Here is a 16936-nt window from a genome sequence, read left to right on the forward strand (position 1 = left end):
CAAACATCTCGAGAACACCTATAACCTTAAATATTGTATGAGTTGTGATTGGCTCCCACATACACATTTAACTGTGATATTACATTACCTTTCACAACTTTGTACGTTTGCGGTGTTCTTTACGGAAGCAGAAGTATGCCCAGCTGGTAGGTAGGGTGCTCGGTGTCACTCACTTGGGCTCTCCACCCGCACAATGCACGACACGCAAACGGTCCACAGCTCGGGCTCTCCATGCACGCAGCATGGCATTGCATTCGCGCGCTGGATGGCTCGCCCGCCAGCGCTCGCCGCCGCCACCTTCAAGTGAGCTGCTCGCAGCGACTGTAACTGGTCTCTTACGTTAGATACGTTGCCATGCGCCCGCTCTCTACTCGCCTTCGCGCATTACCCGGTCTGCCCGGACTCAAGCGGCGACGCCGGCGCTGCAGCTCCGCGTCCGACGCGCCTCCCCCCGCGCTCCTCGCCTCGTCCGACTCGGACAGCGGCGAGTCTGCCCCTCGACGGCTGCTGCCGGCCGCGTCGCTCTCTCTTCTGGCTCCTCGGCGGCTGCGCCGTCGCCGCCCGCGCAGCCTCAGTCCAACTTCCGTGAGCTCCGTCGGCTCCGTCTGTTCCTTCGGCTCCAGCTCCGCCATGGCGGCCACGATGGTGCCCGCGCCGCCCTACATGCTGGGCGAGCGCCCCACGCCGGCGCACGGCGGCTCCGGAGCGCCGTCCTTCCGCCAGGTGCCGTTCGTGCGCGCCAGCGAGCGCGTGGAGAGCGGCGTCAAGGTGCGCAAGCAGCTGCGCAAGTACCTGAAGGCGGCGTCGGCCACGCAGCACATGGTGGCGCAGAGCCATCTCAGCGACGCGTGTCTGCCGGCTCTGCAGCCGCAGGAGGTGGCGCAGTCCTGCTTCCAGGAGTTCTTCACGCAGATGCGCACGTACAACCAGGTGCTGGGCAACAAGCACTTGGCCGCGAGCAAGGCCTACCTGGACATGACGAAGCCGCTAGAGAACTCGGGCAAGTCGAAGCGCTGGGCGCGAGACGTGTACAACTTGGTGCAGCGCTGTGTGACGGACGTGCAGGTGGCGGAGAAGAAGATGGACAAGGCGAGACTGCGGGTATCACGCGCTGCGGACGAGCTGGCGCATTGGAAAACCGTGCTGGAAGCTAACGAGGCGACGTATCAAGTGCAACCGAACAACCCGGAGGTGAAACGTGCGTTCCAGCTGGCGCAGTATCGCTTCTCCAACGCTTTCGGCGAGGATGAAGCTGCTGGCGCAGAATATGACGACGCGAGGACCATGCTGCTGAGTGCTATCGCAAGACGTGATGAAGTTGTGGAAGAGGCCTCAGAACTCTCGCAGAGCGTCGAAGAAGATCGATTGGATACGCTGTTGATCGTCATTGGACAGTTTGTGGAGACCAAAGTGGCTATTTTACAAGCAGAGATCGAAGCTATGGCAGATCTGCAGCGCACACTCAAGGCAATGGACCGTGACTCAGTTGTACAGCAGTATATCGTGGATAGTATGGCGCCAGAACTCACACATCGACATGCGAAGGCCCTTAGTCTAATGGAGTGGCACCGCGTGTCGTGGCGGTACGAGCAGCAATCGCGGCAAGCCGCTGAACCAGCCAGCTACATAGCAGTTGCAGGATCTCAAGAGGATATTGCCAAACTAAAGGCCTCTGGGGTGTCAGAGAAGGATGTCGAGGTTATCAAGGACTTTGTGTCAAGCTGCTTTGTAGATCCTGAGGCTGCACTCCTTCCTTCAGGTGCGTCAACGTCGTCAGGTACTTCTGGTCCTTCATCAAAGCACCGCGCCAAGTTTACAGATGGTTCAGCTTCAGCCACACAGTCCATGTATCGCCTGCAAGTTGTTCGCCGTGTAATACTGGATTGCCTTACGCATCAGCGGGCACACGATCGTGAACTCACCCGTGAAGGATTTTCTCGACTTTCGGCAGCATTGCGGTTGCTGCTTGATGCCTGCGTGGCTCAACACGACACACGTACCACAAAGCATCTCATGAATATGCTGCAGACTTTTTACCGTAAGACCAGCAAGGATGGACAAGAGTACCTTCATGCTGCGCTGAAAGATCATGCGGCTTGGCGAGTAGGTGTATTCTGGGGAGACGCATTGTTGGAGAGTGTGGCGGAGGAACTTAGCAAGACGTCAATGGACACCCCATGGTACTTTCTGGCTGACCCTGAACGTGCTCAAAAGGTATTGGAGCTGCACAACGTCGTCTATGGTCAAGTGTCTGCCTACTTGTATCACCTTTCTAGCTTTGGCTTTGCGCGGCGACAACTATTCCAGTTCGCGCGGAATGTGTGCTTTGCCTACGAACTGGGTGAGGACCAACGCATTAGTCTACTAGCTTCAGTTCAAGGTATGGCTCTTGAAGTATCGCAAGAAGACGACTACGAGGAGAAACGAGAAGAACCTATGGGGGACGACTGGCAACGCCCATCAGAGCGAGATAGTGAAATGTCTGATCGTGGGAGCAGCAGGGTCCCTGCCGCGCGAGCTACCGACGTTCAGTTTACCTCGTTTACGTTGCCTGACTGGTCATCCTTCTCGAGTGGAGGTGGAATCAGTGGTGCTGGAAACGACGGAAGTGTGTCAAAGTTTGGCCGAGGACGTGGAGAGTCAAGTGCATCTAACGCAACGACAGTTATCGAGGGTTCAACCACGGCATCTTACGTTGGTAGCGTGCGTGATCTGGAGGAAATGAAGATAATCGCGTCTACAGTGGTTGGTGAAGAGGGTGACGAATCCTGGGAAAATTTGTTTGGAGCATCCGCTTCCGCCTCCACGGCTGCCGGTGACGAGCCCACCCCGTCGATCCTTGGCATTGATGATGAAGGGTCCGACGCGAGCGATAAACACAAGGACAAACTGATGAAGCGCCGCAAAAACTCGCGTAAGTTTAACGATCAACTGCGGCTCGCACGTAGCATCCCTCTCAGTCTCCGCATCCACGAGGAGGAAGCGACCGCAGCCGAGTCAACTGCAGTTTCGGGAAAGTCGGAGCAGAAGCAGCCACCGCTACCACCCGGTCCTCCCCCACCGTCATCCGTCCCGATCCTGCTACGACCCCGTTCAACAGACAATGTTTTCGTGGCAGCTCGTGAAGAAGCTGGTTACCTGCCGCCCACTCACAGAAGCAACATTCACAGTCTAAGGCACGATCACGTGTTTGCTACCGACGAGAACGGCAGTGTCAAATCTGAGAGGAGACGACACAGGAAGCTACACAAGGCGCGGTCCGTTGCCAGCATCGACACATCAATGCTAAGGGCCGAGAACGAGAATGAGCAGGTGTTCAACAGTAGTCGCTCTGCTGCCAGTCCAGCCACAGGCATGGACCAGATCAAGACCATCGCGGCTCGAATGAAGCAGAGGCGCAAGGAGAATAGCAACGGCAGCATCGACTTCGTAGCGCTGACTCGCGCTCAAAGCGACGCCACTGAATCGGCTTCAGCATCAGCTGGCGCGTCGAAGGATCCCCCCACGCCGGAGAAGAAGCAGGAAACAACACTGTCAGGTGTAGCAGCTCTGCGCGCCCGTTTCGAGAACAAATGACGCAGTAAGTAGAATAAAACGAGTGAGTGAGACCTGCAAAATGAAGGTAGAGTACCCATTCCCGATCACCACCATCACCAGACACAAGACCCTTGAATGCAATAGACGGCGGTCGAGGAGAACAAACGAAAAGCTTTTAGTGAGTGCCATCTAGAAGAGCCCCCGGCCTCCCTTCGTGTCGTCTAGAAGCGGCCGCCGGCCTTGGGCGCCTTGCCCTGGTACTTGTCCGGCAGCAGGAAGTTGGCCTTGGTGTCGCTCGAGTGCACGAAGAGGCGGCCGCACACGGGCATGATGTCCCACTCGAGGCTGAGAGTCACGTTGGCGCCGCGCAGCTCGTCGTGCTGGTCGGCCAGGAAGTACTTGACGCCCTCGTCCTGGAACTGCAGCAGGCTAGCGGCCTCCTTGGTCTGCACGATCTTGTCCCAGATGACCACCTGGTTGCGCGCGTTGCTGGCGCTCTCGAACTCGGCCATCACGTACACGAAGAGCTGCTTGACGTTCCAGTTGAAGACGGAGCTCAGGTCTGACGTGCACACAAGAAGATAGAGAGGACAGTTGTTAGCCCCGCACATTGGGAGCGTGGCAGTTAGAGAGAGAGCGCGCACCCGCGTCCAGATCGAAGGAGAGCGTGGCGCGGTCCGCCTTGTCGCGGTAGTTGCGCAGCGAGTGGATCTTGGTGAGCTCCAGGCGCCGCACGACGGGCGCCGGCTCGTGAAGGAACGTGCTGATGGCCGTGAGCGTGCACATGATGGCCAGCGCCATCAGCGACGTGAAGAACACGGCGTTCGCGCGCGTCCAGACCGAGTACATGTTGCCACGCGGAGGATATTCGCTCTATGGGCCAAAAAGTCGATTTGCAGGGAAATGAAGGCTCGTGATTGGACGAAAAGGCAGAGCACGGGTTCAACGGCAACTATAACTCGAATGCAGGCAGCGTGCACACTGCACTAGCACTGCGCTGCTTGCTTGTATATAGTTACAGCCATCCACACGTTGACAGCAGCTACAGCCCTCGCGCCCAAAATGCTGCAAGCTCGTCGCTATAAACGCACCTTACACTGCTGCGGCCGGGTTGGTGGTCGCGAGCATCACCACAGGCGCCGGCTGGCGGTCAATGCCGGCATTCACGAGCTCGGCGACCAGCAGCTGCGCCGTGCGGAGGCAGCGCAGATGCATGATGGTGTTGGCGGCAACCAGCAGCCCAACAAAGAGCCCGACGCTGCTCGAGTAGTAGTACGTGGACTCGCCGTACTGGTTGTCGTCGATGCTGGAGCTGTCAGCGTTGCTGCCGTGTGTGCTGTTGTCCGCGTAGCCGTACATGCTCCCCGAAAAGATGAGCGTCATGACCAGCAGCCACATATTGAGGACCAGCATCGCGTAGTTGCACCAAATGTACCAACGCAGCCACTTGAGCCGCAGCAGGTCCACGGGCGCGCGCGAGCCGTGATAGCCCATGAAGGCGGTCATGAGCCCCAGCGTGCCTAGAATGAACGGCTGCAGGAACAGGAACGTCGCCACGTAGTACGCCATCAAGCAGCCGGCCATCCACCGGCACTTCTGCAGGAAAGTAAAACGCATGTTGTCAGCCTCCGCGTCGCCCGAGACTCCGCCCGGGGCCATGGCCATGACCGTCACGTAAGGCAGGTTCGGGTTAGCAGCGTTGGGCCCGCTCTGGTAGATTCCCTGTGGCGCATTTGGGTTCACCGGAATGTTGCTGCCGCCGAGCAGGTGCGACTGGATCTGGCTGATGTTGCCCAGAGGCTGCGACACTGCGATGGGTGGCAGTGTCGACGCCATTTTCATGGCGGTGCTGGGCGTCTCCTGCGCGATGTAGGGCGCGGTGGACGCCTGCACTTGCTCCTGGTCGGTGGTGCTGGTCGTGACCGTCGTGGCGGAGGCCGAGGCGGGAGCTGCGGAGGGCTGCTGCTCGCCGGAGTTGCCTGCTGCGTTCATCATGCCCGTCGCGCTGATGCCTGCTCTGGTGCTCGAGTCGAAGGTCGGAAGAGAGCAGCGAATGAGTGACCAGGTGCAGCGTGTAAGAATTCAGCATAAATATCCGGTTCCAAGCGTAACCGTACCCGCATGTGTAATAATCGTAACCCATGCGCGTAACCGCCGGGGTACATGTTCAAGGGTGTAGCGTCAACCATGCTGACGTCCGCGCCGTGGCGCCAAGCTGGCCGCGCTTGGCTCTCGACGCGCAGCCGGCGCTTCTCGCTCGCGGCGCCCGGCCAGCCGCCGTACCGCGTGCTGTTCTTCGGCACGGACGATGTGTCGCTCGCCACGCTCAAGGCGCTGCACGCCCGCAGGTGCGCGCAGTGTGTGCGGATCGTGTGGCTGCCATCAACTCGTCGACTCCCTACTGAGCTGAGCCGCGTTTTGCCTCTGCAGCAACGAGGAGCTAGGCGCCGACCGCCTCGTAGAGCACATCGAGGTCGTGTGCCCGTCGGACCGCCCCATGAACGGCCGCAAGAAGGACGAGCCTGTGCCCGTCAAGAAGTTCGCGCAGCGCTGCGGCCTCAAGGTCTTCGACACGCCGGCGCACTTGAAGTCGCTCAAGGCTTGGGACTTCCCCGTGACGGACGCGTTCGACGTGGGCGTGGTCGTGTCCTTTGGCTACTTCCTGGTGTGTTGCTGGCGACTGTGAGGAACTTCAAGCGTCCAGACTGCTCATGAGTTGTGTTCGTGTTGAGTGTGATGCAGCATCCAAATATGCTGAAGAACCTGCACCATGGTGCAATCAATATGCATCCGTCGCTTCTCCCCAAGGTACGGCAGAATCGGTTGAACTGGGCTCCAAACAATGGTATCGGCGCTTTCCTGAACCGGTTGGTTGAGTTGGAATACATGTAGTACCGAGGCCCTGCACCGATCCACCACGCTCTGTTAAACGGCGACAAGACCACTGGCGTCTCGGTGATCGAGATCGACCCGAAAGCGTTTGATGTGGGGCGCATTCTGCTTCAGGAGCCCTACGATATCAAGGCCGGCATTCAGTGCCAGGAGTACGGTCGAGCAGCTACATGAACACGCTCGATCATAGTGGATTCATTAACCTTTCATGATGTATGTGTTATACAGGCTAGCACAGGAGCTCGCCGTATTTGGTGCGGATTGCATCGTGGAAACACTGGCTGATCTGCCGACTCGGAAGAAAGCGTCCGTTGTTCAGGACGACGCGATTGCGTGCAAAGCCCCCAAGCTGACGCTCAAGGACGGGTTCATTGCGCTTGACGAAACTGCAAGCGAAATATTCCACGTAAGTACTACAGCTTCGCACACAAAACACATGATGTTTAACTAACACCTTTGCATTCAATCCTTTCGTATGTCATGGTGCACTAGAAATGGCAGGCACTAAGCAGTTCGGTTGGAGTAAATGTCCAATTTCGAGAAAAGATAGTCAAGTTGATCGAAGTTCGACTTCCGTCGATCGATGAGTTACAATCTGGTAAGTCTCTGTTTTTAGCCTTTCACCGGGCATAACATAAGTCACTGACTTGGCCGTTGCATGATACTTTGTAAAGTTGAAGCCGACGAAGCTCGCAACGGGCCAGCAGCAACCGGGATCTTTTTCTTCGAGAAAAAACGTCAAGCGCTCTGGCTGCGCTGCGCGAAAGACTCGTGGTTGCTCATCACAAAACTGCAGCAAGCTGATCGCAAGGTCGGAACCGCTCTGGATTTCTGCAACGGCTATCGCCTCAAGAGCATGCAGCGGGAGCACTTCGAAGAGGTGACTTTCGCGCCTATCAACAGCAAATTGTAGCTGTTGTGCATTGTGTGGGGATCAGTTGTGATACAGACGTTTAGGTACCACAACGTCGTGGTAACGTACTTAGTAGTTAATACAATGACCGAGTGGTGAAGAGAACTTCTATAACCGGTATGTTAATTGCTACGTGCATATCTTAGGCACTGCCTAATTGGCCACGGCGGGTGTTGTTCTTGACGGCTTGATGCCGAGTTTTCTGGTGGGCTTAATTAAAGCCCAATTTCTGAGGAGTTTAATGTCCATTTACCTGGTGGGGATTGAGATGCTTGGACGCATGAAAGTTCACGTGGGTCTCCCATGCCGTGGTGTCCTTCCTTGTCCCCCCCCCTCCAACTGCACGTCGAAGTTGAGTACACGTACCTGAGATAATAGTTAGGTTGGTCGCTGGCGTCCAGTCGCGCGTGGTAGAGGACCCGGAGGCCGGTACCGTTCATCAAGTCGGATTTACCCGGTCTAGAACGAGACTTGTCTGGTCCCTCCATCTTTCGATAGCCAACGAGAAGAGCATCCATTTCAGAACTGGGAACAAATAAATATACAGCGATTGAGGAACGGAGTTACATTGTGCTAACCCCAATATATTGTTTGAATTCGGAAATGACCTACTATCATATGTAGAGAATATCCGCCGTACGTTTGTCTTTTGTATCACAGTTCACAGAACTGTACGTACAAGTACTATAATTATTGTTAATGAACTGCTACTTATACTAAGGTTGAGGGGTAGCGTTGGGCTCACTTCGAAAGGGCCAGCAAAGGCAGTCGCTCACAGATTTGCTGTACTTTGACTTACCACCAGGTCACAGCTTACAGCCACATACATGTGCTTTGCTTCAAAAAGCTGCACTCTTCGCGGACAGCAAAATTGCCGCTACGAAAAAGTTGGGTGCTGTGGTGAAAGATCACCTCGGAGGTGGTTACTTCGCATGTAGCATAGGCCGCCGCTGAGAAACAACCTCCAAAATCAAGTTGCATCCCCAACTGACAATTTACTTTGTACATATATCCTTACACCGTGTGGCATCTGTGTTCTTGTATTTCAGACATTTGCTTCAATAAAGAACACAAAAATAATAAGTGTATGAGTTGTGATTGGCTCACAGATACAGATTTTACTATAATATTTCAATAACTTTCACAATTTTGTATATATCAGGTTTTTATTTGTAATAACCCTGTTGCCGGAGCGAAAAAGCACAACTAACGAGATTGTTCCTTTCACGCATTTCGTTAATTCCGTTGGAATTAGATCCATAAAAGGCAATGTACTGCAGTACGTGCCAGAAACTAGCCTGCCTAAAGGACGGTGAAAGACGGACAACAAAGACAATCGCAGCTAACATGCGCATTAAAATATATTGTTGCTGTATTAATAAATGCAGTAAAGTGTACTTTATACATGTACAGGCAGCCCGAAGACATTCGTACTTGCAGCATTCCAGAGGTGCACTTTCGCGTGCTTGGGGCGTAGAAAAATGTAAAGGCGGTCTCACCGGAATTCCTGCCGATGCTGTCTGCACTGTCGAAACTGTGCATGACCCTTGTTGCAACATGTTAGGCCCCATCTGCAAAGTCGGAACAGGTCAAGGCATCGTCAAGGATAATCGTAATCTCACCTTGACTTGCCAAGTCTATTGCAAATCTTCCTGAATCGAATTTCTGTCAGTATTTTACAGATCTTAATCCCAAGATGTGAGTTTCGCCATTACACCTACGTATGTATGGGCAAAGTCTTCGTTGACAAGGACCACCCTCTGGAGTCTCCCGTTAGTGTCTTCTTCGTTTCGACGAGTTTCACTCTCGATTTTGCCTTCAGGTCGACTTGAGCCCACCCAACCTTCAGACTTCTAACAACCATGCTGGCTGCTGCTGCTCTTGCGTCGGCCGCCGCTCTACTGGCGGCTTCGATCCCGAGCGCCGATGCCCACGGCTACATGTTGATCCCCGAGTCGCAGTTCAAGGGCTCTGCTAACTCGGCCTGGATCGTGCAGATTGACCCCGTGTGGAAAAGCAACGACTGGGATGGCAATAAGCCGGGCAGCGTGGATGCATTCAAGGCTCTTAAGACGGCCAACAACTTCAAGGACCTGAAAACGCTCATGGACGACACCTCCGTGTACGGTGCTGACTGCGGTTTCACCGACCCAAACGGCACTCCGCAGCCCATTCCGACGGACGGCAAGGCTACCTTTTCTCGTGCTATTGTCCACGTGGGTCCGTGTGAGATCTGGCTGGATGACAAGAAGGTGCTTTACGAGGACGACTGTTACAGCAAGTACGGTAATGAGAACCAGGACATCAAGTCGGTCTTCCCCGTAGACTACTCGTCATGCGACAACGGTGGCTGTAAGGAGATGCGCTTCTACTGGCTGGCATTCCAGGGCATTGATGGCAAGACCGTGTGGCAGTCTTACAGTAAGTTGTTGTTCATAGCGGCCTTGACCAGCGAAATTACTAATGGTTATTTTTGTGGTGGTATTACAGAGGACTGCATTCCGCTCAAGGGGTCGGGAGGTGGTGGTGGTTCGTCGACGTCGCAGACTCAATCTTCATCAACGGGTGACTCAAACAGCCCGTCCAGCAGTGACTCCAACAGTCCGTCCAGCGGTGAATCGACTACCCCGGCGCCGGAGTCGAACGGTTCCCCCACGACTCAGGGATCATCTGCGGACACCCCCGAGGTCACCCCAGCCCCGTCGTCCAAATGCAACGGCCGCAAGCGTCGCTACTAAGCGCACCATTTGCCAGTGTTGAGTGAAGATATTGGTTGTGATGCTGGGACTTCCCCAAGTTTACATGTAGATGACTGCGGTATATGAATGGAATGTGAGTATTATTGTTCCGCTAGTCTAACCGCAGTTCCGAATATTTTTTACATGGTTCCAAGTGTTTAAACTTTTTTTTTTAACACTGTAGCAAGTTTAAAACTTAGTTGCTCAATGTTTAAAATAAAAAGTGTTAGAATTAGATGTGTGAAGCGCCAAGATTTCAGTTATATATTTTATTTCGCGAAGTTGTGTCGACTTTTTCGAGTATATCGTGTACTCAAACTACGAGGGAAAAAAACATCGTGTGTTGTGGCGAGCGTGCGTCATTATTGTAAACGAAAGTCAGTAGTATGTGTCTTATCTTGAGAAAAACACAACGCGATAAAACTTGCATACGTATGTCGATCATTTTTAAATTAAAGAAGAAACTCTTTTTTAGCCGTCTATATAGGAACTTTGTGTGCAAAGCCCGTCTGGACTAAAGTCCCCCTCCGTTTCCAAAATTCCTATAGTATTTTGTCTGTATGTTTTCGCTTCAACAGTACACGACTGTCGCGGACAGCAAAAACGGCCACTTTGAAATCATAGTATTTCTCCGAGAACACGCGGCCACAAGCTTCAACAAGTGCGAGCATCAAGCTGTGGCCGTTGTCACACGCAATTCTTAGAGAGGCTTGCTAGAAACAGGATGGATAATGGCGATCGGGTTGCGTCGGAGCACCTGTCCAAGCCAACAGGATGATTTGGACATGGCCAAAGCGAATCACTGATCATAGGATACCCGTACAGCATGGTTCGTAATGTACATTGCCCCAATGCACAGCTCAGACTCTCAAATCTCATTGCGGATACTGTTTGTGTAGGAGCCTTGCCAATGAAAAGGCGAGGTCTCTCGCACGTTGGTAACCAACTATTACAGAACCGAGACCGTCTGTGATTTGGGCTGGAAAGCGTTCGGACGGCAGGAAACGAACAGCAACATCCCAACGTCCGCCCTCGATCAAAAGTATCCTTTGTCGGGATGACTTTATTCAACTATAAGCGGCTTGTTGACTCAATTTGCACTATGCCCGCAGAAACTTCGATACTTACTAAATGCTTTGATATATGCGAAGTCTTTTATGTCCGTGCAAGGCCAAAGAAAAATGAAAGCACGCGGATACTCTTGCGCGTACAGTAGATCTTTCGGTCACTCTACAGTTTGATAAAATGCATCTTACATCTGCATTATGACCACCCATCTGCAATGACAGAACATCAGAACGTATACATGTACAGCTGTTAGCTTGTGGTGCAAAACTCACCATTGACCGCTGCAACATCAAAGCGATAGTATCGCCGGGATGGATACAGCACCGTATGGTAGGGTATTTTCCCCCACAACGTGACAAAGCCAATCTCCGTGGCATTTCATCTTGAGATGAGGATTCACGGGTCGCCCGGCACCAGGTTGCGACGGGGGCATGCTACTTTGCTGCAGAGTTGCCGAGTCATCTCCCACTCTCAATTTTACCTTCAGGTCGATTTGAGCCCACCCAACCTTCAGACTTCTAACAACCATGCTGGCTGCTGCTGCTTTTGCGTCGGCCGCCGCTCTACTGGCGGCTTCGATCCCGAGCGCCGATGCCCACGGCTATATGTTGATCCCCGAGTCGCAGTTCAAGGGCTCTGCTAACTCGGCCTGGATCGTGCAGATTGACCCCGTGTGGACGAGCGACAAATGGGATGGCAACAACCCTCAGAGTGTGGATACGTTCAAATCTCTTAAGTCGGCCAACAACTTCAAGGACCTGAAAACGCTCATGGACGACACCTCCGTGTACGGTGCTGACTGTGGTTTCACGAACCCGGACGGCACTCCACAGCCCATTCCGACAGACGGCAAGGCTACTTTCTCCCGTGCCCTGGTGCACCACGGTCCGTGTGAGATCTGGCTGGACGACAAGAAGGTGCTGTACGAGGACGACTGCTTCGCCAAGTACGGAAACGAGAACCAAGACATCAAGTCGATTTTCCCAATTGACTACTCGTCATGCAGCAAGGGTGGCTGCAAGCAGATGCGCTTCTACTGGCTGGCATTCCAGGGTCTGAATAAAAAGACCGTGTGGCAATCTTACAGTAAGTACTTTACAGTGTAGATTCCGAGGTGATGGTGGAATCTTGATGTACTAACCAACTTTAATCCTGTGCTACGATAGAGGACTGCATTCCCCTCAAGGGATCGGGAGGTGGTGGTGGTGGTTCGTCGACGTCGCAGACTCAGTCTTCATCAACGGGCGACTCAAACAGCCCGTCCAGCAGCGACTCCAACAGTCCGTCCAGCGGTGACTCCAACAGTCCGTCCAGCGGTGAATCGACTACCCCGGCGCCGGAGTCGAACAATTCCCCCACGACTCAGGGATCATCTGCGGACACCCCCGAGGTCACCCCAGCCCCGTCGTCCAAATGCAACGGCCGCAAGCGTCGCTACTAAGCGCACCATTTGCCAGTGTTGAGTGAAGATATTGGTTGTGTTGCTGGGATTTCCCCAAGTTTACATGTAGATGACTGCGGTATATGAATGGAATGTGAGTATTATTGTTCCGCTGGTCTGAACGCGTCCTAACCTTCGACTTCCTAAGGCTCACGGCAGCATGATGCGAGTATTTCGACAGGGTATAGGCCATCGGATATCCCGATAGCTTTGCAAAGAACCCCTGTAACGATGATAATCTTGATCACCCTTTCGTCGTTGGGATACCCATACTAGTGCTATCTGGTGATGCATGCCTCGTAAGTAGCACCAGACCATCACCAATGGCAATGCTATTCCATACAGGTCCAGGCACAGATTCAGCATGATCTTGATGAACGGACTTGAGTTCTTCAGGAAACCATCGACTAACCTGCCCACACACTCCATCAACGCCATCCGCCACACATTTCCCCCACTGAAAGACTTGCCCCGTTGTGCTTACGACCACCGTCGTCTGAGGACCTGAAGCGATTAAGTAAACGCGCCTGTCGCCAGGTAGAGGCACCTGCAAGGGTTCATAGGAGCATCCCGCGGCAATAACAACACCGAGTTTGTTGCTAGGTCGAGAATCGTCGATTCCAAGCTGACCTTCCCAGTTGCAGCCAAAAGTTAGTACCTGACCCCCTGCCGACAAAACAACCGAATGTGTGTCGCCACACGCAACGTCTAACACTGGTGTACAATCTGTGGGCAAGCACACCGGGGCTGGCTCAAGCGTATATGGGTCAGCTGCGGAAGAGTGAGCCCCCAATCCAAGTTGGCCGTAGATATTTGATCCCCAGGCGTAAATCCCGCTACTGGTTACGGCAATGGTGTGCTGACGACCACAGGCGACGCGAAAAACCTTATCCGGTGGAGAAAACCACGGCACTCGCTCAGGGATCGTGCACCCGCGACCCAGAGGCGGTGCTGTAGATAATAAGCTGGAAGAAGCTGTCGGACTGCTCTCCCAGCTATACAGCCCGCCCGACGACGAGATTGCCATAAAGTACTGTTCACCTGCTTCGATCTGCCGAAGATCCGCTACATCAGCGATAGTTTTAGGGCGTGCAAGAAGCGGTTTCCCACCTAACAACCCAAAGCAGTCGCCTGTCGGATCGTTGGCGAGCATTCGGACGCCGGAAGAGATCTCCGGTACCAATTGGTCGCTGAAGAGGATCTGTTCTTCCTTAAATTCCGCGTACGAATCATTTAGCTGAGGCTGAAGTTGCAGTGACTTCGACATATCGATGCCTGTACTTTTACTTTCAAGGACACGGTACGGCTCTACAGCTCTCCACTGGTGCAACTTGCGTCCAGTGCTAGCCGCGAAGGAAGCCCGGCTTGTACAAGCAGCGACGATGTTCCGCAGTCCAACTCTACAGCTCAAACAACAAGGATTCGCGTGTCAATTCAAGCAACCACCACTATACCAGCATCTACGAAACGACGTACTCCTCCAAGCGAACCATGAGCAACCCCCTATCGTCCCTGTCATCCCATGACAAGGTTCGATAGAGTGAAGAACCCGGGATATGATCGTCCGATTCTGTAGGAATACCACACTCAGCTTTCTCATCCTGGTGGTTGCGCCGCGCCTTCTCTCCAAAATATGAACATCCTAGAATGAAATTTCCGGCGTCTTTGCTAAACAGGAAGCAGTAGAGCTGCGAACAGTTGCGGACTTCTACACTGCGTATTCGCGACAACAGCGGGCGCGGCCGCATCTGAAGCGCATCCGCGTCAAACACACAAGCAACAACATCGTAGCACACCGAAACACGTTTTCGCAATGCCGCAATCGACTCGAACGAGCTGTGTGATGGTAAAACTCCCACTTTGTCTGTTGGTGAATGTCCGCGCAAATCAAATAGCTGTCGAGGGGACGAAGGTTCTCTGCGCGTTGGTGATGGCAACGGTGAGCTCTTAGGTGACATCGTGTCTTCTTTCACAGGCACCGCCCCTTTCGGCGGAGACGTCAGGTGGTCTGCACCGGAGATTCCTCGGCTCGCATAGTAGCTCGCAAACTGCCGCAGCTGTTGACGTCGCTTGACGGAAACAATCACGTGAGCAAGTGAGACGATGATGGGTTTCTGTTGCCTTGCTGCACCGCCCTTGGTCGCGTCAATGGCACTCGCCAAGTACATTTTGCGCCACATGACGCGCAGGAATTCGGCCTCGTCCAGACTCTGGCGCTTGCTCTTGAGCTCGGCTAGCAGCCCCAGCAAGTCCCGCTTGACGTCTCCAGCTGTGAACGGGACTAGCGACCGCTGAAGTTCCGCAGCACTAACCTGGCCATTGCACTCCAGTTCGTGGAACAGCTCCCGCAGCTCCACTTGGGCCTGCGTGTAGCAGGCCACATGGTCCGGGTCCATTGCAACTTCTTCAGCTTCAATGTCTCCGTGTCGTTTCGTCGTCTCAGATCTGATTCCAAGCCGCTTTCATTGGCTAAGGCATCGACGGCGACAATTGGTCAAAACGCCGTCCCGAGTCATTGGTTCAGGTAGAGGCACACGTCCAATAGTCGAGTCAGACCAGAGCGACCATGGTGACTGCCGGAGGTGCGTTCCTCGCCCTCGGAAGGCCCCGTGGCCCGATGCAATGGGGTGACTGTTTTTGCCTGCGTCTTGTGATACTGCGACTGAAATTTGGTCTCTGTTGGGCGTGTGTTGTCAATGCAACGGAGTAGACAAGCATCCTATGGATCGACTCAAAGACGATGTCGTCCAAGTTCGCGGCAAAGTGGCCGACATGGACGCTGCGGTGGAGGTTCGTTGCCTTGTTTTTATTGCGTTTGCTTCTTCGACCAAGGCTTGTAACAGTGTTGTGGTTGTGGTGGTTGTTGGTGTTGGCGTGCAGACGGAGCTGTCCACCGAGTTTGGCATGACCTACCTGCAGGTGAAGAACCACGCGCTCCTGACATATACCAAGATGGAGCTCTTCTTTGCGCTGCTGAAGGTAACACAACAGCGCAATATATATCGTGAAGTTTCCACTAACACCGTTGCCGTGGCGGATGTTACCCAGCTGGAGAAGCCGGAGAAGGTCAAGGACCACCCGGTGTTCAAGGAGTTGGTGCGCTACCGCACGCTGCTGGAACGTATTCGTCCGCTAGACCGCAAGATGAAGTACCAGGTGGACAAGATGCTGAAGGTGGCTTTGTCGGGCGGCAAGGGCCTGGACGAATCGCTGAGCTATGCACCCAACCCAGACGAGCTCGCAGCCGAGGATGGACAAAACGATGGCGAGGATGGCGAGGAGGGTGGCTCTGGTGCTAAGGATGGTATATACCGGGCTCCGCGCTTGGCGGCCGTGCCGTACGAGGAGGAGGAGCGTGCGCAGGTCAAGCAGGCCAAAAAGGATGAGCGCAATCGCAAGCGTTTGCAAAAGAGCACCATTCTGGCGGAGCTGCGCGAAGAATTCAGCGAGCGACCCACCGAGATTCTGGCCAGCGGCACAAGCGTAGTGGACAAGGAAATTGCCCGCGAGGAGGCGGAGAAGAAGGAATTCGAGGAATCGCGGTTCGTCCGTGTGGTTACATCGCGCAAGGACAAGATCCGCAAGCGCCAGCGCGAGATGGAGGCGAACCGTGCCGACAACGTTGGCTCGATCGACAATTTTGCCGCTGTGCAGGACATTCTTTCGTTGGATAAGACAAAGCACAGAATCCCGACGCCGCGCGAACCGAAGAAAATCGGCGGCAAAACGGGTGGTATCTTTTCGCACGTTGACGCACCAGTAAGTTGGATGCAGCACTCCTGTTGTTGTATTTTTTTGATACTAAAATTACTGACCTATTGACAATGTTGGTGCCAACTGCAGACCGAGAAAAAGCGAAAGGTGTCCCGAACTGCTGGAAGCAGCAACAGCGGTGCTCGTGGCGTGGTCTCGGCACCATCAGGCGCTGCATCAAGCTCGACTTCCTCTGCTCCGAAGAAGTCCTCGGGCAAGAAGAAGAAAGTGGTGTTTTCCAACCTATTTTCATGATTTCGTAGCTATGACAGCCTTAATTCTGAGGAATAGACGTTCGTGTACGAGAGCTTACAGGTATTTTCAGCACAAGGGCATTCGTCGCTGTCAAGCCCAAACGAACTCATCAAACGGCTATGCGGCGTCCTTCAGATGCATGCACCTAGTGCATGATGCAGCAGCCAGCGTCACTACACTCTGGCCGTGTGTCATCCACCTGTGCGTGCAGCAGTGCATCAGTCTACAATTCATGCAACATTGCTTGCATCGATTGCCAGTCAAGCATGGGGTCTTGGAATCCAAGTTGGATCGGCCAGCTCGCCCATCCTGCTTTCATTGCACATGTCCCAAAGAAAC

At 53.9% G+C, this 16936-nt stretch overlaps 7 protein-coding genes across 9 annotated transcripts; 4 read left to right on the forward strand and 3 right to left on the reverse strand.

The window, feature by feature from the left end:
- Window positions 1-354: 354 nt before the first annotated feature.
- IUM83_12222 (Calcium-binding protein 39) lies at window positions 355-3576 on the forward strand (the record flags this gene model as incomplete). Of its 2 annotated transcripts, XM_067936831.1 has the most annotated exons (2): window positions 355-1759; window positions 2666-3576. In XM_067936831.1, 2 exons carry the CDS (start codon window positions 355-357, stop codon window positions 3574-3576), a joined length of 2316 nt encoding a protein of 771 aa, XP_067800157.1. The 2 variants fall into 2 exon arrangements, with proteins under 2 accessions (XP_067800157.1, XP_067800158.1); XM_067936832.1 differs by lacking the exon at window positions 355-1759 and having other exon boundaries at window positions 2014-3576.
- A 182-nt stretch (window positions 3577-3758) lies between these two features.
- IUM83_12223 (Signal peptidase complex subunit 3) lies at window positions 3759-4386 on the reverse strand (the record flags this gene model as incomplete). The annotated part of the gene is made up of 2 exons (XM_067936833.1): window positions 3759-4099; window positions 4182-4386. 2 exons carry the CDS (start codon window positions 4384-4386, stop codon window positions 3759-3761), a joined length of 546 nt encoding a protein of 181 aa, XP_067800150.1.
- Window positions 4387-4629: 243 nt separating this feature from the next.
- Window positions 4630-5532, reverse strand: IUM83_12224 (putative signal peptidase complex subunit 3; the record flags this gene model as incomplete). 2 transcript variants are annotated; one of them, XM_067936835.1, is made up of 1 exon in its annotated part: window positions 4630-5532. In XM_067936835.1, the coding sequence occupies one exon, from the start codon at window positions 5530-5532 to the stop codon at window positions 4630-4632; it is 903 nt and encodes a 300-aa protein (XP_067800060.1). The 2 variants fall into 2 exon arrangements, with proteins under 2 accessions (XP_067800060.1, XP_067800061.1); XM_067936834.1 differs by having other exon boundaries at window positions 4630-5202.
- A 192-nt stretch (window positions 5533-5724) lies between these two features.
- Window positions 5725-7342, forward strand: IUM83_12225 (methionyl-tRNA formyltransferase; the record flags this gene model as incomplete). The annotated part of the gene is made up of 7 exons (XM_067936836.1): window positions 5725-5885; window positions 5968-6202; window positions 6280-6345; window positions 6430-6581; window positions 6658-6835; window positions 6922-7027; window positions 7104-7342. The coding sequence occupies 7 exons, from the start codon at window positions 5725-5727 to the stop codon at window positions 7340-7342; spliced, it is 1137 nt and encodes a 378-aa protein (XP_067800162.1).
- Window positions 7343-8902: 1560 nt separating this feature from the next.
- Window positions 8903-14985, reverse strand: IUM83_12226 (E3 ubiquitin-protein ligase HERC4; the record flags this gene model as incomplete). The annotated part of the gene is made up of 4 exons (XM_067936837.1): window positions 8903-8994; window positions 9064-9080; window positions 13816-13989; window positions 14066-14985. 4 exons carry the CDS (start codon window positions 14983-14985, stop codon window positions 8903-8905), a joined length of 1203 nt encoding a protein of 400 aa, XP_067800233.1.
- Window positions 11676-12589, forward strand: IUM83_12227 (Mucin-like protein 2; the record flags this gene model as incomplete). Its single annotated transcript, XM_067936838.1, has 2 exons — window positions 11676-12234; window positions 12315-12589. The coding sequence occupies 2 exons, from the start codon at window positions 11676-11678 to the stop codon at window positions 12587-12589; spliced, it is 834 nt and encodes a 277-aa protein (XP_067800189.1).
- A 170-nt stretch (window positions 14986-15155) lies between the features above and the next one.
- On the forward strand, window positions 15156-16597 carry IUM83_12228 (neuroguidin-like protein; the record flags this gene model as incomplete). Its single annotated transcript, XM_067936839.1, has 5 exons — window positions 15156-15171; window positions 15300-15379; window positions 15470-15568; window positions 15638-16348; window positions 16433-16597. The coding sequence occupies 5 exons, from the start codon at window positions 15156-15158 to the stop codon at window positions 16595-16597; spliced, it is 1071 nt and encodes a 356-aa protein (XP_067800231.1).
- Between the last annotated feature and the right edge of the window lie 339 nt (window positions 16598-16936).

The sequence above is a fragment of the Phytophthora cinnamomi genome (assembly GCF_018691715.1).
Source record: "Phytophthora cinnamomi strain GKB4 chromosome Unknown Contig2, whole genome shotgun sequence".
NCBI lineage: Eukaryota > Oomycota > Peronosporomycetes > Peronosporales > Peronosporaceae > Phytophthora > Phytophthora cinnamomi.